Source organism: Lissotriton helveticus, chromosome 3_1 (genome assembly GCF_964261635.1).
Source record: "Lissotriton helveticus chromosome 3_1, aLisHel1.1, whole genome shotgun sequence".
Taxonomy (NCBI): domain Eukaryota; kingdom Metazoa; phylum Chordata; class Amphibia; order Caudata; family Salamandridae; genus Lissotriton; species Lissotriton helveticus.
This window is the reverse complement of record NC_136061.1, coordinates 1845622609-1845648851: the sequence shown is the minus strand read 5'-3', so window position 1 is coordinate 1845648851 and position 26243 is coordinate 1845622609. Positions and strand designations below refer to the sequence as shown.

The 26243-nt window shown below is 49.5% G+C and overlaps 1 protein-coding gene and 1 pseudogene across 1 annotated transcript in view; one reads left to right on the top strand and one right to left on the bottom strand.

Moving 5' to 3' along the window:
* The window catches only part of LOC144823889 (mucin-5B-like), a 1747676-nt gene that overhangs the window by 232730 nt on the left and 1488703 nt on the right, over window positions 1-26243 (top strand). The window contains exon 6 of the mRNA XM_078682783.1: window positions 6968-7184. Coding sequence (XP_078538909.1) covers window positions 6968-7184 — 217 coding nt within the window. The remainder of the gene's footprint in view (window positions 1-6967; window positions 7185-26243) is intronic.
* Window positions 12784-12902, bottom strand: LOC144825621 (5S ribosomal RNA; annotated as a pseudogene).

Here is a 26243-nt window from a genome sequence, read left to right as displayed (position 1 = left end):
GCACTATGAAATAACAAGGATTTTTTTTACCTCAAAGGTACGCCTTGGCCAGCAGGGGTCGCTGCCTGACGTACATACGTTCTATCGTTGAAACCGATTTATGGGGACCCTCGAATCTCACATTTAAAATAAGTGATCTGGGTATCAGAACAGCTGTGATAGCGCGATAATATGATGCCGACATCTTCATAGCTCTGACGTCACGATGGCCATGAAAGAAACTACACGGCTACGTGTGAGCGCAGTGTAGTGATCACATTCTCTACACTTCTGGAGTTATACTCCCGTCATAAACCAATATCGCGATGTTTTACAGCAATTAAGCTACACAATCATCAGTACATCCGGTCACACTAGCCAATTTTCGGGCAGCCTGACCTTTAAGCCTTCAACACAAATGATTATAATTAATAAACAAGTTACCGGTCTAGGTTGCTGCACGTGTTGCCGGCGGGGGCGAAAACAGGAAGTCAGGCATCCTTGCCCGTGACATGGGCGGGGCCTGTGACGCGTCCCGGAAGAGGCAGGTGTTGCTCGTTGATGCGGGGCTCCCATCATGGAGGGAGAGCCCCGCGGTAGCGTGAAGATCCAGAGAAGTGCCCCGCGTGTGGAGATGCGCCGGAGAAAAGGAGCTCAGCGAGGTGACGCGACAAAAGAGCACGGTGAGTGGAGGGGGGGATATGTGTGTCTGTGTGCGCGTGAGCCCCGTGAGTGGTGGGGCAGGGGGTGCGTGCGTGCGTGTGTGTGTGTGTGTGTGTGCGCGTGCCTGTGTGTGTGTGTATGCCGGGGAGCAGGGGGGTGAGTGTGTGCGCGTGGGAATAAATGTGTGTGCGCATGCATGACTGTGTGTAATTGAGAGAGGCTGCGAATGCCGAGGCAGGGGATGTGCACGGCGCCGTGCGCGCCCTCGAGGAGGAATCTGAGACAGCGAGGCGCGTGCACCAACGCTGTCTCACATTCCCCCGAACACGCCGACAATAGGTCCTTCGCTACGCTCGACCTAAAAAGAGGATCTCGTTCATTGGCTCTACATCTGTCACAAGCTGTGCAAGTTTTGCTTACAACTAGTGAATACATCTTTATTGTTCAATTAATTAAACTTGTTACAATAGTCTATCAGTGAACAAAAGCTTGTTTAAAATCTCACACAGTTAGATAAGAATGAAAAGACGTTTAACATGATTAAAATAGTAATTAGGACTATAACTGGAACTATTGTCCTATCTAGCAGTAAGGTGCTGTACATGGGACGTGGCTTACTAAGTGCTTTTATGACACAGTTTTCAGTTTCAGTGTGGCTCGGATTGCGTCTGTGAATTTCCCTAGTCGGGCCGCAATTTGAGGTGTTTTAGAGAAGCACAGGTCTGAAACTTCAGTGCAACTTTATAGGCCAAGCAACCTACAGATGGGGAGAACCAAGCGCTGCCGTTCACTGACTAACTTACAACTATTATAGAAAAGTCTCAATGACAAAATGACAGAGGTATCTGCACCTGTAGGGAATCTATAATAACATGCCTTAAACTACAAACTTGTTAGATACCTGGCAATGGCCCCAATCAAAAAGATTTGGCCTAATACTTTATGGACTTAACATCGTGAAAAGGAGTAGGGTAAACCACCATTAAAACTAACTGTTTCACCAGGGATGATTTCTGTCGATCGAACGCTGTTCTGAAAGCAAGCCAACATAGGCCTTGCGTATTTTCACAAACATTTTGGGCTAGTTTTAAACAATCAATCTGTTTTTTTGATACACTTTATTAGTAAACATGTAATTCCTGGGGAAAAATGATTGTCACATTATCTCTCAGTACATTCCACTTTAAGATTGACTAGAGATGATATTTGACGATTAAATGTAATATAATCTTGGCTAGTTCACTGCCTCAACTTACAAAATGCACTAATCTGCTTTGGGATGAATAAAAGGCTGAATACAAGTTTACATTGGTTTTGCGTATTTGCACAACACTGCCCTGTTTTAAAACTAATTGGTTTTAAGATATACCATAGAAGTAATCTTGGTATCTTAGGGTATAATGATTGGGTGCACTTTTTTCTTAGGATGTATTATTTTATGATGTTATAAATTGTAATATGTTATGGTTTTAAGTTGTGTAATTGTTATGATTTAAATTAACTGAAACAATAAACTATAACTTGACTCTTCAAGCAGAGGGAAAATGCTAACTTGGAATGGCGGATGGAGAAATAAAACAAAATGTCAAAGGAAGCCATCTGTATGCAAAGGGGAAAAACATAATTGAATAGTCTATAAATAGTTCAAAAACAAAAGTTAAATCCAATATTCTAATAAAGCCATTTCCTCAAGCCAGATGGGGAGTCTAAATCGTGTTCCTGATTCAAGGAAAAGGTCCTAGCTATTCTGTCTCTCGTTTTCACCACAATGATGGTGAAGTCCTCAGAAGTGGATGTCGAGCAGCTGGCTGTGGCAGGACCAGATACCCCACAGGAAGAAATAAACACAGGAATAGCAAGAGAACAGGTATCAGAGTAGAACTGAGAGATGGGTCAGAAGGAGGTAGAACAGTTTGGTGAGGTAGACCTGCTTTCAAGGGGGTAATAATACCACAGTAAGTTCGAAGTTGTTCAATGACCATCTCTCGTAGTATCAGGACCTCTCGAATTTGGATCTGTGTATCCCAAGAGATCACTTCTTGAAACTCTCCAAATGGCCTCAGTGCCTCCTTGAGAGCAGCCATGAACACACATTTTGGGGGTACCGAGTGGGTACCAAAAGATGGTTGTTTGGTGCAGGGGGCTGACATGTCTCTCAGTTGTTGATGTTCTTCAGGGCTAGTACAGAGAGGAGGAAATGATGACTGTGCAGGGGGTGCAGCTGTAGACCTCGAGGGATGGGGGCCTCTGGAGTTAAGGAGGGTCTCCCTCTGATCAGGCCCGGATGGTGATGTTTCTTGTTCTTTGGGAATCACAGGTTTTTGTTTGAGGCCAGTAGGAGCCCAAGATCTGCCTCCACCTGGTTGGTGATAAACACATCCTCAGCCCACCCAGCTGTCTCCTTAGATTCCACCCTGAGTCTTTTTTTGAGAGATCTTGCCTGTGTCTGAGTGGGTGAACTACTGCTGCTGCTGGTGGTTTCCTGAATGTAACTGATCACTAATGTGTAAGTTGGGAACAGAGAGAAATATCAAAATTATCAATCCAAACAAAACTACTGCTATACATCCATGTTATAAGTAAGCAACATTAAGCTTTCAAAACTTTCCTAACACACAAATATCATGTTAAATACAACATCTCACAAGACTCCACTCGCAGAAGATGTGCACTTAAGTGAATATTCTGAAAACACACTTTTATTTCTTTAAATGACCACAGACTAGAGAGAGAGTTTAAAAACGTTATCTGTGCAATAAATGTGTGAGTCAGATACCAATACATGTCATGCACCAACTTCTTAGGGAAAATGATCAAAAGTAATACAAAATACTTTAGTTAAACCGCATGACATTGTTACCTGAAAAGGAAGAACCGGAGAACAGCACAAGGACTTACTACACCGAATTATATTTACCTAGAATGGTGTGAGGACCAACCCCTGGCTAAGGAGCTGAAAGGAGACTCCCGAGTAGTCAGGAGCTGACAGTCAGGACAGGTACAGGACAGGATAGGTGACCTCTTCCAAGTGCAACGCCAGCATCACACCCCTCGCTGGTACTACTCTCTCCGATTATTTCCCCTTCTTGAATGACCGATTCTTCTTCAGCAATATCTCTGACTTTTTTCTCTCTCTCCCTCGCTCTCTCTCTCTCCGTCTCTTCTCTCTCGATTCTTCTCCAGAGTGCTCGAGCAGCGTCTCTGACCTCCATGGCATCTGCCGTCATCTGCATCGGTGATGGGTCTGTGACAAGTCGGTGGCAAGTCTGACATCTGACTGACTAAGCCTCACTTAGTTATACTATTCTAAGTGTATGTACAACCCCACAATGTTTCAATATTCGTGAAACCCCTACTTCTGATTGGACAATGGGACAGGGAGAGGTCATCACACCTTACTAATGTAATGTGTTTTCTTTAGTTCATTGTTCAATATTCTCGCCCCTTAATTTTACTTTCCCATGCTTTATTCCCACCCGCATTTTATATTTAAATTCATTTACAATGTATGCAAAATGTTACTTCTTCTCCTTCCCTTCTTTGGGTCGAGAGGTGAGGTTCCTAAGCACTTCTTTGCTACAGTGTTCTTTGCTGGGTTTCAATGTCACATCATGGATTCTGACAGAGTTTGGTGCGCTTGCTCATAAACCATGCGGAACCGGGGTTTCAGTCAGCCTCCAGGCCCAAATACGAACTAATAATAAAGTCAAAGAAAAACATGTTAGAATACGAAAATAAATGAAGGCATTGTATACCACTTATTCCTACTCTAATCCCTTTAATTTATTTTAACTATTGCATTAGTAGTTCAATAAAACATGCAAGATTTAGTTTAAACATAGCATGTGCATTAACATGTGAGTTTCAGGCGGCCATCTTAATAGCTACTGTGCAGCTGCAAAGATTTCCCACCATAGCGATAGACGTCATACTACGTGTCATACTACGTAAATGCAGTAGACGCATGCGCAGAAAGTTCCCGCGTTTTCGGCAGCCATTTTATACTCTCGGGTTACTTATTAGTAACGCACCTAGACAAGCTTTCTCTAGCTTCAATGTAAAATTTGTAATATAATTATTAGTATTTACAAACATGTTCATTACAATGTTACACGTTATTTGAGAGGATCGCATCCGAGCAATTCTCTTTATGAATCCTTGCTCGACCACAGGGGGGGGCGGGAGGAGAACCCTATATGTATAAAAAACTCAAAAATGGACAGAAAAAAAATCAGGAATAGTTAGTGAGCCTCGCCCCATATTTACTATTATTTTCTGTCAGGGTTGCATCACATTTTTGGGGACAGTCCAATACAGAATCTATTTTGGAATTTACAAAGCCAGACAAATCCCGATTTGCGTGGTTTTGCATGGCTTTGTAAAGGGAAAACAAACAAATCAAATCATCACATAGCACTTGCATTACCTTGCACCAGGTAGGCATTACATGGGTGATGCATAGAAATTCCTGTTCACCCACCCAGGTATTTTGATCCAAAATGATATTTAAAAATACTTGAAAGCATGGGTTTGGGCCACAATAGTGGACCTACCTGAGGCTGGCGTTTTGAGGATGCATACCGTTAGTTCTTGTTATTTTCCTTTTTAAATGTGTGCGACATTCTGTAGTACACTAAAAATGAATAAACTGCAATGGATAGTCTCTGTGCAGGAATGCATTTAAAAACTATTCCAACCACAAAGTAAGAACTTTTGTAGTATGCCGCAATGGGGCCTGCATTTGTACTACACAGCTAGAAGGGCGCCAGCACTAGTAGAGAGCAGAAATGTGCCATATCTTGGGAAATATGCCATACTTTTGCTCTTTCCTTTTCACGCAATACACTATAGCAACTTCACATACTGCATTGCACTGCAGTGCCTGAAGGGTTAGTAAATATGCCCCCAATTTTATGCATGTTTAATAAGGATATTAGTGTGTTTACCCTAGAGCATGAGTACTATTTGAAACTTTGGACTTACGTGCTGGTTATGTTAAGTATTTGAATGTTATTATTCATGAAGAGTCAAGTTATTTTTCACTAGAGTGTAGCATGTTAGTTGACAGCATTATGTGGAAAAAGAGACATGTCTCAGCATGGTATAAATGGACAGTGTGGTAGTAGTCCACCAATCATCCTCCACAGTAGACGGTCCAGCCATATAAATGCAAGAACCAAACTAGCAACTTAGAAAAAAAATAAGTTAACTAGATAATCCTAGCCCTGAAGACCCTGACCTCTGCATTGCACCCCACACTGGGTACCTGTATGTGGCCATAGATCTGAGTGAATATCTAATGTAAGGCCAGTTGCATGGCATTGTTGTGTGACATGCAGGCTACAACAGTCTTACACTCAATTTCACCATCACCCTTCCACCTCCTTCCCCGTATGGTGAAGACACCTAAATAGCAATTTGAGGATCCCCATAGTGTGTTCATTAATGGCTTGTGTACATAAGTGTGCCCTATTGTACCTCGTTGAGGCCGTGTAGGTGGACATCTGTATGGTGTTAGTAGATGGGAAAGAGAGCATATCCGGCACCACCTGCACCAAAAACATGAGAAATGTTATCAGATAGGTCCCTATTATAAATATAATACCTCATGCCCAAAAACAGGAAGCAGATGTGAGTGCAATATGGGTGTTCTATGTTGCAGTTATTATTAAGTATATTAGAGATGCCGCCCTCAGTTGAACAAGTAGGTCCAGTGTTAGGTGTTATTTCGTACCAATGAGCCACATGCCACCAAAATCACGAGGAACCAAGTGAAGTGCAACAGATAACTGTCATAAGATGTAGCTGTTGTGTGTGCTTCTAGGAAAGGCAGAGTACACATCTGTGAAACAGCCCCTGACATGGAAGACAGCTTGCACATTGATGTGGTGCCAGTGGTGTCTGTTGAAAAAAGGTGTGCTATGTGGTAAAGTGGCTCAAGTGCCACGTATGTGTAGTCAATAGCATTTAACACACCAGGAAACTGGGCAAAAACATTGAATTATCTTACCATCTTTGCCTTTCCACCAGTGACTGTGGCATAGCAGTACACTCTTCTGTTAATGCAGCTCAATTAAGGATTTAAGTATTGAGACTGGCTTGCCAGTGAGATGCCAATGTTGTCAGAGAAAGTAATTCTAGGGGGGGTCATGTTTCTTTACTTCACATGGTTGATGAGACTGCTTTGAGTGGGGATGTTTTCATTTTCTGGTTACTCTGTTGACTGAGGTCGACATATAACTGTATGCGCATCTTCTACTATCAGACTTGACTCTCAATACCGTGTAACTACCACCCTATATTTTTTTTGTCTTGATTGCTGCAGAGGGAGTTGTGTGAGTCCACCCTGCAGAGTTTTGGAGACTGTGAAAACTTAGTGCCCATTGCAGAGTTCAACAAAACGTGCACTCATGACCTATGCATCAGCAAAATTCTCCACAGGAAATATCTGGAAACCCTATGTGGCACACTGGACCAGTATACGAGAGAGTGTGTCCGTGCTGGTGGTGACCCTGGGCGGTGGAGGAAACCAGGTCTCTGCAGTAAGTAGTTCAGTGAGATAATGATAAAGACTGTTGCATTGTTTTTTTCTTTACTCCTTTTCTTCCATCCTTTTATATTGGTTCCTCCCACGTGGAATGTTCAGGTGCAAGTGTCTTAGAATACATTCTTCTCATAAGGACCTGCTTCAGTGATTCTTACAGTTCATAACACCAGAATTTGACAATCTTCATTATGGAAATCCAGCCTAAAAAGTTGCAGCATGATGCTTTGGACTTCATCGTGCCTTAATAAAGTCCTTGAACTGGCTTCTTATTAACCTGCACAGTTTAGTAGTTCAGGGCCTTGCCAAATTGTGCTTGGACTACATAAGGCAGCCCTAAATATGTTGCCAACCGACTGCAAAGAAATAGGCACACGCGCTTTTCAGAATCCCCAAATGCACCTCAGCTGTCGGTGCTCTATCAGCTCTTCAATGGCTGCCGTTCTGAAAAAGTATACAATTCAAGTCCCTATGCCTGGTTCATCGAGATGTACAACTCCCCCCCCAATTCAATGTCTAATATCTCCTTATGCCCCAAAATAAATTCCAAGTTCTGATAGACAATACTTTCTTCTGGTCTCTAGCATTAATTAAGAAGGCAAGGAGAGGCAAAAGCTCCTTCGGATCTCTAGCTCCAAAGCCCTGGAAAGAGCTCCCTTCCCACATTAGATGGGAGAAATCAGAAATCTCCTTTAGGAAACTACGGAAAACCCATCTATTCTAGTGACTCACAGATATCCTTATTCAGAGCGAAGGTACTTAACGGCGCTGGGAGGCCCGGTGGGTATCCATGCACTATATACCCTGGCAAATAGAAATAGAAGATAGAAATAAGACCCGAGGAAGCTGTGTCCTGAGGCATACTTATATTTCTATGTATTCTGACATCGCCCTATGAGAGCCTATGCGTGCACATGCCGTACTATTGGGAGGCCAAGTACTGGTTGGCGGAGTGCTGAATAGCATAATGTTGTATTCAAGTACAGGAGTATTAACCCGTCAACCGTGTTGGGATTGGGATAGGGAACTATATATAACACATGGTGTCCCAACTGGTATGATTTGAAGACAATTAGTAAGGATATGAGTACAACATTATACAGAGTGAAACAAGGAGACTCTATTTCATTGTAGCATGTGCTCATGGCATCATTTTATGTAAACAATTTTAGATAGGGGGTCAAAGATATACAGCAGTTGTATCAGCACTGCAGAATACAAATAGAAAATTCAAAACAACCCAAATTGCACTAGGTGCTCAAGTGTGTGAGTGAAAAACACAGAGGCGAGGCAGGTGACAATGTGGTCAGCGTGGACGGCGCAAGGTGACTAGTGCATAGATATATACAGTGAATAAAGACCGAGTGGTTCCAGGTGATTTAGAATGGTTATTCTAATGTTGATTTTCTGCGTGAACCACTTTGTGGGGGGCGCCTATGGTCTTGCTGAGTAGTCAACGGCGTTTCGATCCACTTCAATTGGGATCATCATCAGGACTGGGTGGGGTTGATGGCAATGCTCTACAAGGGAAAACAAGAGGGTGAGGGGTTGGGCTGGTCAAGGGAGGAAAGTACAGAACATATCGGAAAGCTGTGAAGAACTGTTAAAAAACTGTTGACACTGCGGCAGTACGTCCCTGGGGGGAAGAAGAGAAACGGGGGAGCCGTACATGGTACTAAAACTGGTGGGCCTCGAGGGTCGCATATATGGAAAGAACCTCGCAGCGAGGTGACAATGGGATTGGAGCAGGGCTCCCAAGGGAAGGAACAATATAACAGTAGGAACTACCTTGTTCAAGTAGAGTGGACGTGTCGGTCGATTCAATCACTTCCGGGTCACTCGGGACCCGGGGTCCAATCTACGTTGAGGCGCGCCCACCGCATCATAGTGATGGGATGGGGGGGCACGCCCCAACAGCTAAAGCGGGTGGGGGGCGGTGCTCCCCACCATAACTGTGGCGGGGCCGATATCGGCCCCTCCTTTCCCTATGGCCAGGGACTGCCGGAGGACCCCCCCCCCCCCTCCGTTAACAAACATTATTAACCAGGACATGAGAGGGATTTCTTTGGAACCCCCCGGCCGTATTTATTAAAACATACAAATAAATCAAAAATGTAAATAAACAATATTTACACAATTACGCAGAAAACGTTCCATGACATTCGATTACAATTGATATATACAGGTATCAGATGACTAACCTTAACATACTTCTAGTGCAAGTAAATTTCCTATCCGAATCTAACATACCAATCAAATTATACAATATTTCTTCTCTGCGTATCCTATTAGGGCCTACGGCAAGGTCACAAACTGGTGTCAGATCCTTATCACTAAAACCACGCCCTCCTGTCAGAGTGCGCATGCGCAGAGGGCCCCTTTACCGTGAGGGTACTTCTCCCCCCAGTTACCCCTGTACACCCTATTAACCACGCCCTTCTGTCGAAGTACGCATGCGCAGAGGGCCCACTTACTGTGAGGGTACTTCCGCCCCCCGTTACCCCTGTATGCCCGATCAACTCCATTAAAGGGGGACCTTGCATCTCTGTGCCGTTTACTGGCGCCATTGTGCACGTGCGGGGTGGCCAATCAGCCTAGAGAAAGCGTGACTTTCCTCTCCCCCACACCCATGTAGCCAACAGGCTGTAACTGCCCCTGGAGTTCTAGGAGAGACCACTTGTCCCTCCCTTTGGACGACTCCATTCAAGAATGGCAACGCCCCCTAAGGACCTTAAATTAACTGTTCACCAATCATGACCAAGCTGTTATATTTTCCAGCCCAACTATCAGGCTCTACCCACTCACTACAAGGTCATGCCCAGTCCCTATATGCCACTAACTAGGCGAGAAGATTTTGTGCGACTGTTTCATCCCCCGGTGTGGACAAATGGACGCTGTCTTTTAAGAAGCACAACTCCCCCTGATGCACCCTTGGGCTATAGCCTGTAAGTATCAAGCCCTATGTCCCAATGACCTCACAGACTCGCTTCCCCCTATTGGAAGCTCTGGAATGTCAGGGTGTACCCTGGGCACAGACATGTCGACCCACCCTTCTACCCAGGCGTACCCAGTCCTTCCCCACCCCCTCCCAAGTGTGGGAGAGTTATGCTAGGGCTGTCTGGCTCAGGGAAAGTAAAACTCACCGCCATGGGGCCACTAGATGGGATCAACTGATGGCATCACGCTGTGCCCGATAAGCCATGGCACCCCAGATGCTGATACTCAGTGTTGATGCAATTGGAAGGCTACCCAGGGAACCACAGGCCCCAAGATCCCCTACAAGCATATCATGAAGTCTGTGAACCACCTACCGTGACCACTATGTTCTTGGCGATGCACTGTATAAGCCTACCACCTTACTATGGTATATCCCCACTACGCAGTGTTTGCCACGATGGCTGCTGGAGGTACAGGCGCCGTAAAGGCAAAGTACTGTTTCCCAACAAGGGGTGCCGAGGTGTTGCATACGCCCATTACTCCTGGGTTGGCCAAGTGGGCAAGGCACACAGCACCGGTGCCGTAAAAGCAGAGTACTGTTTCCCGACAAGGGGTGCTGACGTGCAGCCTACGCCCATTACTCCTAGGTTTGGCCAAGCTCGCAAGGCACACTTCTGTGAAGCAGCGTATTGCTACATTACTATGGTTGGCTCCACCAGTTAGTTACATACCTATAAAGAAACAATATAATGCTGGCACCTCCTGAGCTCTCCCATAAGTGTATCATGTACACCGTGCCCTATCTGCCTCTGACTATTATTGTCCCGAGATAAGCTCAGTGCCAGCCTATGCTCCTACTACGGAGCATCCCACCGCTGTAGTGTCTTCTACAAAAGGCGCCCGCGAGCACAGGAGCTCTAATGGCAGATAACCGGTCTTCGACAGGGGTGTTGCATCCACTCGTAATACCTGTGTTCTGGTCAAGCTAGCAATGTATAGACCTATAAGGGAGCGCACTGCTAACTTACCATCAATGGCAACCACCACTGGTTGACACACTTATACAATTCAACTATAGCGCATATACCGCTCCGTTTCCTGCTGTCACCGACCGAGCCCTTGAATTGATCGCCCATCACACGCGATGCCGTAGCTTGCCACTCACGTTTCGGGTCTACCGGACCCCTTGGTTGTCCACATCTTGTAATCCTAGCAGTGTGGATCACTTCCTAGGCATCAGGCGTGGCTCCAGTCATACATAAATGAAAATCAAACAACAATGATTTGTTTCTGTACATTTAGATGACCAAAGCCAATTCGCAAGTCAGTGCTACTTCGTGAGACTGAACCCCCCTTTTCCTCACATACCCCCAGCTTAGGGGGCTTAGCCAATACCTGTGAACCATTGGGTACAGGGGGCGTGGGTCCCGTGCGACAACACAGCAATAGCCTGCTTAATATTACAGGCCACTGGACGTTAGAAATGTGTGACATCTCACTGCGTAAGTGCCCAGGCACACAGGTGCAGAGATACCGCGTGACAACCCTAGGGATATAATGGTCCAAGGTACATGCACAGGGGTGCGCCAGTACTGTATGTTGCCACACGGACATCCAAGGTACAAGTGCCCAGGCACATGGGTGTAGCAGTACTGTGCGACAACACATTATTGTGAATACTTTATGGCCACAAGGGTGTATAGATCCCGTGTGCAAAAAAACCCTCGCATACAATGCATACGTGTATTAGCGGGCCGGTGCCGAGGCACTGCGTGACATAACGCCCTCCGAACGCTTACACGTAGCAGCAAATGGTGTCTAGAACTCTTGAGCCCGACTCCTAATTCCTATCTATCACCACCACTGCGCCAAGGGATACCCTTTAAGGTGCTACCACAAGCCCTGGGATATACTGTTATGGCGTCCTAAATGACCCTCACCGAGGCCAGTGCCAAGCAGGCCTGACCGCAAACACCATGGAAAACACTTGCTGTAATATGCTTAGCCTAACCCCCTCAGTGAGTAATGTCCCTTCATGTGGAATCATGGATCCTGCCCTAGAGGTAACTTAATGTAACAGACTGAAGGTTTGGGCCCACATGGCAATTTTTCCCCTGCGTGTGCAGGTCCTACATTGACAGGCCACCTGCCACATCCCAGTCTATTGTTAGTTTGTATGATATGTCACTACCCTTTAGATCCAGCCATATGATGTTCAGTCTTATGTAAAATAGTACTGGCCACCATTAAACAAACTGAACAAAATGTGTACATCCTTATCAGTATAAGGTCTGGCAGCAATTCTGTGTTATTCTTTGATAGGCACTTGCCATTAATAACACTATTACTCAGGCACGCATAATTAAAATCATTTGGGGGAAATAAATCCTCCAGCAAGAGAACATTTTGTGGGCGTGAACAGCTGTTCGTGTTTCTGTTCTATTGCATTTAGCACTATTTGCTTAGTGTGATATGCCTCCTTCTGTCCATTATGGATGCATGGGTGCTTTCTAGGACAAGAAACTAATGCTAAACGTAGGAGTAAATTTAGGGATTTCCTATCCGATTAGCGAATGCAAGTAGCTTCTTTTTGTTCTTTGCATTTAGCACCATTCCTTAGCACAAATTGAATCCCTGCGTCGATTCTGGACGCAAGGGGGCACCTACAGCACCTGGTATTCCCAGGCGGTGTCCCATTCAAGTACTAACCCGGCCTGACCCTGCTTAGCTTCCGAGATCGGACGAGATCGGGCACATTCAGGGTGGTATGACCGTTTTTGTGCCAAGAAAATATTAGTAATTAAACATAATCTCGTGGAATTTGCAGGTAATTGTACGTGATTACTCTACACAAAATCACACAAATCCTGCCCATCCCTAATTAATATGTATGCTAAACAGGAAAGACAGTACTATGAATGAGCATCTCCAGTTAAGGTTTGCCAAAACACTAGACATGCCACTACAAAATAGGTGGCAATAGGTGGCAATGGACTCTGACTTCTTCCATGCTACGTGACAGCCCATAAATGTGTTCTTTCAACAATAGGAGCTGCTGCTCAATAAAACTCATGCGGTGCAGTGAGCGTGGAGCTGCTTTTATGAAGATTTATGTAGCTACAAATCACATGCTTATGGGGAAGCTGTCCCAAACTCCGACTTTGTTTTCCTGCCTGACAAAGATACAAATTCAATATTGCAAATGGGTGATGCATCACCTTTCCAACACTGCTTGTGACAGGAATAATATGACAGAGGTGGGTGGCTTTTGTATTCAATTCCAGTCAGTGACTCTGAAAATACATTGCTCCCTGCCTACCCTACTGTGCGATTAGTCAAGGTAAAAAAGAGGCCGTCCTGTCAAATGAATCACATCTGTTTCAGTTTGACTGGCTGGCTCCAGCTCACTCTGATAATAGAACAACCTGCTGAGCCAGCATGCTGAAAATCAGATTTTATTTGCCTACTACATGGGCTATACTTAAGAATCTCTAAGGACAGCGCAGTATTTTGATCGACAAGCACATACGTCTAAAGTTGTTAATAAATTCCATATACAGGTTAACAGAATCAGCATTTATGCAATGTACAACAATAAGGAAAAAGGTATATTTCTGAGAAGTGAGATTTACCTTGTAAACAGTAGCGAATATCCACATAACTTCTACACTGATCTTTGTTTGCTAACCATTGGCTTACAACACCCAGGTTGGACTTAGTGAGTACAGGTCACTCCAAAGGCGCGTTCACTCACTGGCAGCCAGATTCAATCTCCTGTATGCCGAACAGGATCCCAGCCCAGACTCTCGTCCACTTCACCCTCACCCCATGTGCTTTTATATAGCGAAGACTCAACCCGAAGGTGTCGGAGCGCCTCACAACAGGAACAGCAGCGCCACATGAGGCTAAAAACCACAAGTGGGCATGACACAAAAGCAAAGCGCATGTGTGGGCAAAGCTCGATACACCGACTGCGTCGGTACGCAAGCAGCAAAGGGCCTCAGTTGGCCCAGGGTTTCAAAAGAGATCGGTTGGCTTCATTTTTCTGAAAAATGCAGGCATGGTAAATTCCCTGTGATCTTGTTAAGTCAGGTGTTGAGATTGGCGCCTGCAAAACCTGCCTCGCAGCTGTAGCGGGCCGATGTCGGCCCCGCCTTTCCCTTCTCAACTCTGTGAAGCTGAGAAAAAAAGCAGCATGCACCTTAGACTGAGGCTGCCAAGTGCCAATGAGAGTACAGCTGCCATGCCAGGAACTCTGATTAGAGTCCGGCGGGAGTACAGTACAACGCACACACCCTCAATAATACTGCAGCCCCCGTGATGCTTGCTGCATCGTGCTCCAGACGAGACCCGGGATTTGTAAACATGCACCCACCAGGCGCGTGATGCATCAGCATCAAAGGAGCCGCCGGGATCACCGAAAGTGTACACAGTGGCCTGCCAGCAATAGAATCACAGATATTGTAATAACAAGGAGTGGCTACGCCAGTGCCGGGATCTTGCAAGACACGGCAGTCATTTTGAGGTCAGGCCTTTCCGATGAGTGTAGATGAAAATGCACTTAAGCTGTCATCATAATGTCAGGCTTTTATTCAAGTCTGACATAAATTTCACAAAAGCCAACCGCAATAAAAGAATACAAAAGGATCGCTTTCTACAATGCATATATGCACTGAGTTTGCCTTGCCGAAACACCCCAGGTCAACCCTGTGTCCCTCCCTGCATGCGCACAACACCCGCGCTTGGAGAACACGGCACCTGAGGCCCATGGCTCACCTTAATAGTTACATCATGTCCACAGAACCCCCGCCCCGCAACATAACCAAACATCCCACAAAATAACACACAAGACACCATTGTTAGTTTGGGGAAAGATGCTTCAGGTTTATTATATACAACGTTATGTAATCACGGTGGGTTATCTTACGCGCGATCCAAGGGCAGGCCGCATTCTCGCCACCTGCCCGCCTGATGAGCCAAACAGCACCGTGGCGAACCACCCATATGCTGCACCATTATGGTAATGAATCTACTCACGCCCCTTGAGGGGCGTATCTAGGCAAACCCCCGGTTGCACAGGCACACAACCGCCCGAAGGACTACTGGGGCGCCAACACGGGTTCCCTGACCTCCCATGAGGATCCAGGTTTTAGGCTCTGGCACCCCTATGTGCCCGCTGAAGTACAGTGCTGTACCTCTCCGCTTCCGGATCGCCCTGTAACTCCGCCTGCAACGAAAAAGGTACACATTAAAAGTTCCAACAGTCGCCCCCCCCTACTGACACTCAGGGTAAGAGGTAGGGAGGGAAAAAGAGTTTGCTAGAAGGCGACGCGTGACGTCCGGAGCGGTAAAGAGGCAGTAAAGATTGCGAGGGGAGGTTACCCCTCGCCCTGCCTACCGCCCCGGACGTGCGTCACTGGCCCACCCACCCTCCCACCGGGACTCACCTGCCCGAAGGGGAGTGGCTGACTAGGTAAGGGGGCGGGGCAGCCCTCTGTAACTACGAGCCCGCCCTCTTGATGGCCACCAGATGGCCTCGGGCAGCTGCATAGTTACATCATGTCCACAGAACCCCCGCCCCGCAACATAACCAAACATCCCGCAAAATAACACACAAGACACCATTGTTAGTTTGGGGAAAGATGCTGCAGGTTTAATACATACAACGTTATGTAATCACGGTGGGTTATCTTACGGGCGATCCAAGGGCAGGCCGCATTCTCGCCACCTGGCCGCCTGATGAGCCAAACAGCACCGTGGCGAACCACCCATATGCTGCACCATTATGGTAATGAATCTACTCACGCCCCTTGAGGGGCGTATCTAGGCAAACCCCCGGTTGCACAGGCACACAACCGCCCGAAGGACTACTGGGGCGCCGACACGGGTTCCCTGACCTCCCATGAGGTTCCAGGTTTTAGGCTCTGGCACCCCTATGTGCCCGCTGAAGTACAGTGCTGTACCTGTCCGCTTCCGGATCGCCCTGTAACTCCGCCTGCAACAAAAAAGGTACACATTAAAAGTTCCGACAGTCGCCCCCCCCTACTGACACTCAGGGTAAGAGGTAGGGAGGGAAAAAGAGTTTGCTAGAAGGCGACGCGTGACGTCCGGAGCGGTAAAGAGGCAGTAAAGATGGCGAGGGGAGGTTACCCCTCGCCCTGCCTACCGCCCCGGACGTGCGTCACTGGCCCACCCACCCTCCCACCGGGACTCACCTGCCCGAAGGGGAGTGGCTGACTAGGTAAGGGGGCGGGGCAGCCCTCTGTAACTACGAGCCCGCCCTCTTGATGGCCACCAGATGGCCTCGGGCAGCTGCATAGTTACATCATGTCCACAGAACCCCCGCCCCGCAACATAACCAAACATCCCGCAAAATAACACACAAGACACCATTGTTAGTTTGGGGAAAGATGCTGCAGGTTTATTACATACAACGTTATGTAATCACGGTGGGTTATCTTACGGGCGATCCAAGGGCAGGCCGCATTCTCGCCACCTGCCCGCCTGATGAGCCAAACAGCACCGTGGCGAACCACCCATTTGCTGCACGATTATCTCAATGAATCTACTCACGCCCATTGCGGGGCCTATCTAGGCAAACCCCCGGTTGCACAGGCACACAACCGCCCGAAGGACTACTGGGGCGCCGACACGGGTTCCCGGACCTTCCATGAGGTTCCAGGTTTTAGGCTCTGGCACCCCTAGGTGCCCTCTGAAGTACAGTGCTGCACCTCTCCGCTTCCAGATTGCCCTGTAACTCCACCACAGCTCGGCCGGCGGCCACCGTCGCCGTCCGGGCCCCCCACCACTTAGCTACCTACATTACCTGCAACCCTTGCTCGGTAGAGCTTCACGTAAATCCAAGAGGAACAAGTCCAACCCGACAGGTGAAAGGTGAACCCCCTCCAACTCAAAGTACCCCTTGATCTTGTCCTGAATCATTTCATATCTGATGAAGCCCATGCCCCTCTGGAGGGTGAATTTCTTCATCGCGCTGTTGAGTTTTCTCCTAGACCTGTCTATAGCCTCACTAGACTTAGCGCCCTGTCACACCCTACGTGGCACAATTTCTGACCACCAGACTTTACTTTCTCCCACTAATCTGCAGACTTCCACTAGGTCCGTTTTCATCTTCTGCAATAGTGCAGACCTACCCAGGTTAGTGAGGTCATTGCCACCCAGGTGAATGACCAGGTGCTGAGGCGGGGCCCCTACCGCTAATAGCGCTTCCCTCACTCTATGTAAAAGACTGTTCCAGCGAATGCCAGGGAAACCCAACCACACACATTCTGTGTTAGAGAAACCCTGCGTCCAGTTCCTGATTGCAGCCCAACGACCCAACCTGGAGACGGTCGATTGCCCCAAGACCCACACACGCGACCCTGTCAAAAGAAAAGACACGATTCACTTTCTTACTTTTATTGATATAACGTTTGCACAACACAAAACACATCTCGCATTTGTGGACTTAAACTAGCACCATTGACTAAACACTGCACACCAATATTTACACAGAAATGACACTGCAAATTGTGGCACAGCCTGCCGGCTCAAGGGCGGATATACCGCTTGTAGCAAAGGGACTCCCAGCGTCCCACTTTTTGAACACTTGCTGGCAGCATTTACAACAAAGATACCAATGCACATCCCTTCTTATTGCTGTTATCCAATTGGCAAGCAGCCACAAGAGTTCACTATTTTCACTCTCCCCGTTGTCCTCAAAGTAAACGAGTACAGTTTTTTGTTAATGTTCAATTTCCATTTATTGTTGGTTCTTCTCTTTTATCACTCTTTCACTTGCTGGCAGCATGCCTGCTTTGGTGGCCGCAGTCGCCGCCCCTATTCTGAAAGAGTGGCTAGAAAACTTCTTCCCCGGGCCCAACAGTCCTGCTCTGCCGAGGCAAGCCAGCATTATTTTGTCCATTTGGTACCTAGTAAGCGGGCTTAGGTCTGCATGGATCAGGAGGTAACCTTGCAGAGCTGGCCGCTCGGCGAGGTATTCCTGCAGGACTGACACTGGACAATATCTATGGTCCCCGAGGGGGGCCAACACAATAACTGCCCCTTTACCCGCTTGGTCTGTCTTAGATCTCCTGAGGGTGATGGTAAGGCTCCCATCTAAGCTGATGTCTGCCACCCCTAGGGCGTCCCCTGAGTTGTCGTACCTGGAGCGCGCCACTATCTCGCTGCTCCGGAAGGCTCCAAAGAAGCCTAAGCAAAAGGCCGCCGCAAACAGGGAGGCCTCAAACTGTGAGTGAGCCACTGCATGCAGGACATATAGCATGGATTTTAAAGCAGGGAAGTCAATAGGGGGCCTGTTGTTGGGAATCCTCGGTTCGTCCCTAGCCCAGCCCTTCAAAGCCGCCCTGATGACAAAAGACTTGGCCAGATCCCGAGCCCCACTCAACCTGGCATCATGACTAATAGCCGCCAGGTGGCCGCAGACCCAGGAGTGAGATTTAGCCTGCTTCTTAGCCCAAACCACAAAAGCCTGCACCCTGTCCTCAAGAGTCAATGCTGACAGGCCCATGTTCTCAATCGCTTTGTAGAAATTCGCCAGGTGACTCCCATACAGCCTTCTCGTACCTGGGCCAGCGATCTCTCCCCTAAAGCTCTTAAATCCTGCTCCACTCCAAGATGCGCCAGAGTGCCGGAGGGAAGGGAGTCATCTCTGCTCTCGCCCGCGGGCAGGCCGCCCGGAAACGGTCCCACTGGAAACGAGAAAGAGCATCAGCCGCCACGTTCTTAACCCCCGCAATGTGCCTAGCCCCGAATTCAATGTTGCAGCGCAAGCTCCTATTTGCAAGCTCCCTCAGTAAACAAAGGACCAACGGGCAGCTGGCTGTTTGTCCGTTGATGGCCTGCATGACCGCCATATTGTCTGACCAAAAAAGGACCTTGCTATCAGACAGGGGACCGGGCCAGAGGTGCAGGGCAATGACAATGGGGAAAAGCTCGAGCATTGTGATATTGGAAGTGGTGCCACGCTTGCGCCAGGCGTTGGGCCACTCCTGCACACACCAGTGTTCGCCCAGAATAGCGCCAAAGCCCTCCCTTCCTGATGCGTCTGTAAACAAGCTGATTTCAGGACTTTCCACCCAAGGAGACCTCCAGATCACCGTCCCATTAAAGTCAGACAAGAACTCTGCCCACATTACCAGGTCCTTCTTCAGTCCCGCCGACAATCTTAGAAAATGATGACGTTTGGCCACCTTGGCTGTGGCCCTGGCTAATCTTCTGGCAAACACACAGCGCACTGGGTTGACTCTGGCCACAAAATTGAGCTTGCCTAGTAGGCTCTGGATGACCCCAAGAGGTGCTTTGTCCCTACCTAGCAAATCCTGAATGTCCCGTTCTAAGTCCTGCACCTTCCCGGCCGGAAGTCTCGACACGCCCTCAACCGTGTCTAACTCTATGCCTAGAAATGTGAGAACCTGCGCCGGGCCCTCAGTCTTGCCAGGTGCCAAAGGCACTCCCAGGTGCTTAGCCAGATCCATGAAGCAAAGTAGGCCTTCACTGCATTCCTGAGTACCATCCCTTCCTATGAAGAAGAAATCATCCAGGTAGTGGGACACCGCCTTGACATCATATCTCACTGTGAGAGCCCACTGCAGGGAGGAACTGAAAGCCTCGAAAAAGGCGCAAGATACAGCACCGCCCAGGGGCATTCATTTGTCAAAGAAGAATTCCCCTCTCCACTTGAAACCCAAGAGGTGCTGGCTCACAGGGTGCACCGGCAAAAGTCTAAAAGCTGCCTCTATGTCTGCCTTCGCCAACCACGCCCCCTTCCCTGCTCTCCTAATCAAGTCAACCGCCATGTCTAGCGAGCAGTAGGAAACAGAGCTAGCCCCCTCTTCCAACCAGGAATTCACTGAGTTGCCCTCAGGGAAGGAGAGATTGTGGATCAGCCTGAAAGACCCCGGATCCTTTTTGGGGACCACACCCAGGGGGGATACCACAAAGTCGGGGAGGGGCGGGGATTGGAACGGGCCAGCCACCCTCCCTAAGGCCAGTTCCTTTCTTCCCTGCTTACCAAAGGACCCAGGTAGGGGATTTTTAACCCTTCGAGAAAGCCCTCCACCAAGATGGCCCTATCCTTGGCGTTGGGATAGCTCCTTAGGAGAGGCAGTAGGCTGGAGATAATGATCGGGGACAGGCCTTTGGACTGCAAGGAACCCGCAGGAACTGGGGCCGCTGCAATGGCGGGGGTGGCCTGTGCGGGGAGGAGAGGGGGGAGAGGAGAAGACAAGGTGGACGGCAGGTGGGGAGCCAAGTCGGGGAAGGGCAGTTACTTATCTCTGCTGGCAGGGCCCGCTGCGGAATCGCGCTTGTCGCATGACAAGGCGGGATGGGCACCGCTGCACTTGCTGCAGGAGTACGCAAATCTGCAGGCCTTGCCCCAATTGCAGTTACCTCCGTTGTACAATCTGCACGTTGCTGAAATGCCCTTTCTGAACCCTTGTCTGTGGAGACCCCCCCACCGCGTCCCCCCCGAAAGGGCTACTTGAATTGCCCCTTCCTCTCTTGGATCTGGCCCTTACCTGCATCCCCCTTCTTATCGTGAGAGCTACCTTTGTCCACCACATCTGCCCTACCTTTGCCCATGTGCTGCATCCAGAGTCTTACTTCAATTTGGTCCCAATCTAACTCTGGACAGACAGCCATCTTTTTCCTAAACTCACAATCATACCTGTACCAACCCATGCCCGCAGTAGATTCAGCCTCCTCCGTTCTGACGCTTGCATACTGGAAAAGGCCCTGAGCCTGCTCGAGGAAGCGTTCTGTAATGACTGCCGCTAGTATGGAAAAGGCCTGTCTCCAGTTCTCAATGGACTTCTCTGGCCATGCCTGAAAGTGAACCTTCTTGTCCTCCTCCTTGCCCCCCATCTTCCTGATGTCCACCCCCTCTGCCCCAAGCATGAGGAGGGAGAAAATGTCAATGAACTCCCTACGCCAGATGCCTTCCTTGGCAGCCAGGGGTACCTGCCATGCGAGGGAGCACTTGCCCGACAACAAGGGTGCCATGGTCATGGTTGGCAGCGGGGCGGGGGTAGCCAGGCTGGGAGGAGGTGCATGTGCAGCAGGAGGCACGGACAAGGCCGGGGGGTGGAGGGCAGTGCTGGCGTGGGGAGCGCGGTGGGGGCTGAGCCTGGCAGGACGCCCAGGGCAGCCGTGGGAGCGGGGGCAGAGGGAGGGATGTTCGCTGCGCTACAAGTGCTAGGCCCACCCGGGTCCAAAAGCCCGCCCCACACATGTGTAACCACTGCGTCGGCCGGGAGCTGTATAGCAGGTGCAGGTGCCACGGACCCAACCCCAGGAGCCCTGGCTGCAGCCCCTGCTGAAGCGGGAGGTGCCCGTAGGCCGGCTCTGACCTCTGCCATAAAGTCCGTGAGGGAGTTCGTGAGCTTACCCAGGTCCTCACGGGTGCCAAAGTCCGAGGAATGAGCAACTGCCGGCGGAGGAGGGGGTGCTCTGGCAGGAGGAGGGGGGGATGCGGTCGCGTGCACAATTAAATTTCTGACCGACTCGGGTGCACGGACTTTGGCAGGTGCTGGGTCCGCAGGAAAGTCCTTCACGGTGGCCCTACGAACTCTCTTGGGCCTGGAGGGCCCTGCTTCCTCTATGATCTCATGTTCAGATGCCGATGGCGATGGGCTGGCCCCGGAATCCCTGGGATTGCTGGCATTCAATAGTTCACTTGCCAAAGCAACCCCCTTTGCCTTCATCAAATCCATGACAGCTTTCAGTTGCGCATCATGGGAGGGTCCTAGCAATGACTCAACGACTTGGGACGTCTGGGTGAAAAGCGGGGGGATCCCTGGCTGTCCATTCTGAACTCGGGCTCTTTCCCTGCAAAAGAAAGTCAGTGTGAGCTGGCAGAAGGACAGGAATGTGGCCACCCCGCAAGGTGACCCTCAGCTCACCCTGCACGTGCTTCGCCCCAATGGCGCAATATTGCCACCCGCAGCCCCCTATACATACCTATGGAGGATAGTTCCTGATGCTGTAAAGGGGCCACAAAACGTGAGCGGAATAGAGCGAGCACGACGTCGGTCTGAAAAGCAAATTAATGCATGAGAAAAGCACGTGACAAGCTAATATGCCGGGGGCCCGGGTGCCGGACGATCCGGCAAGCCACACGGCATCACGGGCCACGTGACTGAACATGAACCAACAAAAGACTGAACATGTGCTGAGAGGCCATCCAGTGCGTGAACCCGTGTGGGCCCACTGGGATTGGCAAGAAAGGGAACTCGTGAAGCATGACACCCAGCATGCTACAACAGGACACATAAACTTGACGCGGGGCCCGGACAACATCGGATGCCCGAAGATATAACCTTCAGCGTGGACAAAATTCACTTAACTTGAAGAGGGACCCGGTCACCATGGGATGCCCGAAGCACCCGGGATGGCGTAGCTACATGGCCCGGAACTCCCCGTTACCCATCGCCCGCTTCAACCCAAGGCTGCAACCCCCCGCCCGCTAACCGCGTGACCAATGGTGGCGGGGGAGGGTGGGTGAGGAGGAGCGGGGCACAGGAAGCTGAGCAGCTACTAAAGCCGGGCCCGGAGCCAGTTGCGAGGCAGAGGGACCACCGGCCACACGAGCGACTCCACCATGCTACTCCCATCCAGCGACCTGAGGCACGCCCCCCAGCCACGGAGAGAGCTGCCAGTCGATGTCAAAGCCCCGCTCGGGGAGGACAGGCCTGTCGAGCCATCTCTCTGGAAAACGCTGACCTCATAATGTTGCAAAAAGGCAGACGCTCCCAGAGAGGGGCCGACTCTGGGGCAATACCATAACGGATGTTCGGCAAAGGCATGCGGACACGGCGGGCTCAGGCAGGAAGGTGGCCACCCACGGCCGGTTCCCCGGGGGGGGTTAGCACACAACCCAGCAGTATGGCTAGCCGCCCAGCGCCAACAGTCACCGCAGAAGAATGCAGAGTTCGTACATTCGAGAGCGAATAAATGCAAGCAAACAAACATAAACTCTCCGACGCGTGCCAAACAGCCGTGCCTGTGTGAACTACCACTCCAGCAAGCCCGACCACGAGGAAGCGCTGCCACCCCCCCATCTTGGGACAAAGAGGCAGCGCCCCCCCGGGACAGAACCCAGGGGACAGGCCAAGGCCCACCAGCATGTGGGACTGGGTCGGCAAGGGGGGGATCACAGCGCCCGTTCGCCGCCGCAGGCCCCTCCCATCATTCCAGAAACGGAGAGGACCGGGGACCGCCGACCGGAGGGGGTAGAGCACCAGCAGTCGCTCCTCGAAGCCGAATGAACCCCCACGAGCACTCGGGGTAGAGGTGCTAGAAGGGACACCCCCACAAATTACATCAAGCCACAGCGTCCCCCCGACCTATGCCTGAATTCGGCGTCCGCAAACAGAATGGCTGTGCGGGGGCGGGGAGTTAGATCGTGCACCCACACCCCGCCCCACAAGGAGACACAACCCTACGAGTGATCGAATGCCAGGGGAGCGGGCCATGGATCGCCTCGTAACACACCCCGCAGGGCGCCCGCCCACCAGCGATGAGTTGGGACACATGGCCCGGGCGCAAGCAGGCCGACTCAGCGTGCTCAGCCACCACAAGCACGACCATGAGGTCGGCTGCGACGGCTCACGAAACGGCTCTACCACCCGCATATCCTCAGCGGCCCGTCGATAAGCGGGCCACCTAGCCCGGCTCGATACCTCCGCGAAGAGGGAGTTGGCGGAGGGGGAACCAGTCATGAAGCCATGAGGCCTGAACTCACCGCCAAGCAAAAAGAGTGTCCTAGAAGGTGATGCACGACGTCCGGAGCGGTAAAGAGGCAGTAAAGATGGCGAGGGGAGGTTAAATACCCCTCGCCCTGCCTACCGCCCCAGACGTGCGTCACTGGCCCACCCAACCTCCCACCGGGACTCACCTGCCCGGAGGGGAGTGGCTGACTAGGTAAGGGGGCGGGGCAGCCCTCTATAACTACGAGCCCGCCCTCTTGATGGCCACCGGGTGGCCTCGGGCAGCTGCAGATCATGCCAATGTCCGTGCCAATAGACCTCCGTCTCTGCCCACACCCCGGCTCCGCCGCTCGGAGCGCGAAGACTCCCAAGTCCTTCGAGGTGATGTTGCCCCCGCGCGGCACACTTCTCCTGGTCTTCTTGTGCCGCACGTCACAATGACGTTACTGAAAATATCCCCCACGCGTGGCCTTGCCTGCGACGATCCGTTGCTCCGATCACGAAGACCTGCAAGGGGGAATACAACAAAGAAAAAGAATTACAGCCTCCTAGAGGCTGGAGGGGCAGGCCGTGGTGCGCTGAGTCAAAGAGTCAGACTCCTGCGCTCCTTTTAACTCCTCCTCGGCCAGGCCGAATCTAACCGGCCTTGCCTTTGTTCCACAGTGACCCGGAAGTGATTCAATCACTTCCGGGTCACTCCGGGGTCCAATCTACGTTGATGGTGACGTGATGGGGGGGCGCACCCCAACAGCTACAGTGAGTAGCGGGTGGGGGCCGGTGCGCCCCGCCTTAACTGCGGCGGGGCCGATGTCGGCCCCGCCTTTCCCAAAGAGAATGCTTGTGAATGGAGGAAGAGCATCTTGCTACATTTTGGGGTTCTGAATAACAAAAGGTTGTTGAACCCTGCCTGATGAGGAAGCACTAGAGGGGTGGAGAAATGTGACGATTATGAGGATTATGAGGAGCCAATGATCACACTGCATAATTAATATAAGCCCTCTATATGAATCACACTTGAAACCTAACATTTTTATAGAATGAAAGATTTAACATATTTCAAATACGCTTGAGAGTTTATCCACCACAAGTAACGTTGGTGCCTCAACCCATGAAATGGGAAGGGATCAACTCATGGTGAAAACTCGTAGCAAACAAATGCAGGTGGGATTATGGGTGAGTGGTGATCCCACATTTGAAGAAGTTGGAAAGTCAACTTAGAGAAGCATGATAAAGGGGCCAGTGACATTTGTACGATAGGTAGTAAGCAAACGAGACCCTAACCCACAAGAAGGAAAAAACATGACTGTAAGACACCATGATATTGTTATGACAGTGTTTCTCACATACATTCTGTCCAGCAATTAACAAGGAGGGCAACATCTGTGGTAGGATCAATCACTTTGCCAGGGTTTTCCATGAGAACAAGCGCAGTATGAAATCTGGTGTCCGACGAACATGATTATGTCAATCCTAAATATGGAGAACGTTGTGTGCAAACTTGCTTCACAAAGTTAATAGTGATGCCTTAGATTAATTTAACAGGACACCAGGTTCTGTTCGAGGAGTTATAAATGATGGCAGATTCTCGATTTTCTTGTCCCATCCTAAACAAGTCGAGATTTGACTCTTTGTTGACACATATAGCCAGTAAGCTCCTTGAACCAGATGTGATCGACATCACGTTTGATGTCTGGAGGGTTGGTTTTTATATGCTTCTTCCTCTGCAATGTTGAGTCCAAGGTGCAGTCTCCATGAATCAAGATTTATGTAGCCCTAAAGGAGACTATGTTTTGGGGTGGTGGGACCGAAGACAACCCTTAAAATGTGTGCTTGTGATCCGGTGTGAGTTGTGAGGGAGCGAGGCTGCGAATCTTTGAAGCTTCCCACTTTGTTTAGCAACACACTTGCAAGGATTCCTGCATCACATACAATTCAAGGATTATGCAATTATGCCATCTTGGGAAGGGAAAAGTTGAGAGGAATGCTCAATTCAGTTTCGAAGGAGTTTCAGATTGTTTTGGAAACTCTACAAAGACAAAATATAATCAGGGAGGTAGAATCCTCCAAATGGGAGTCACTCATAGTTCTGGCAAAAAAACAAAAAATAATAATGACATGGTGTGACGTGACACTCATTGATTAAGGGTTTTGAACTACTTCATTGTGATTGACAAGCAACCATTGCTAAAAATAAATGAGGCACTTAATGGAAGGGCCCATGGTGTTTTTTTGCCATAGACTTGAGAAAGGTTAAAAATCAGTTCGAGCTTGATGCTGAATCTATTCAAGTCACAGTATCAATTATGCCTTTTGGGTTATTCCAGTACAAAAAGATTCAATTTATCCTTGCCCAGGTAGAATTTGTCTTCCAGCATGCCATGTTCCAGCCT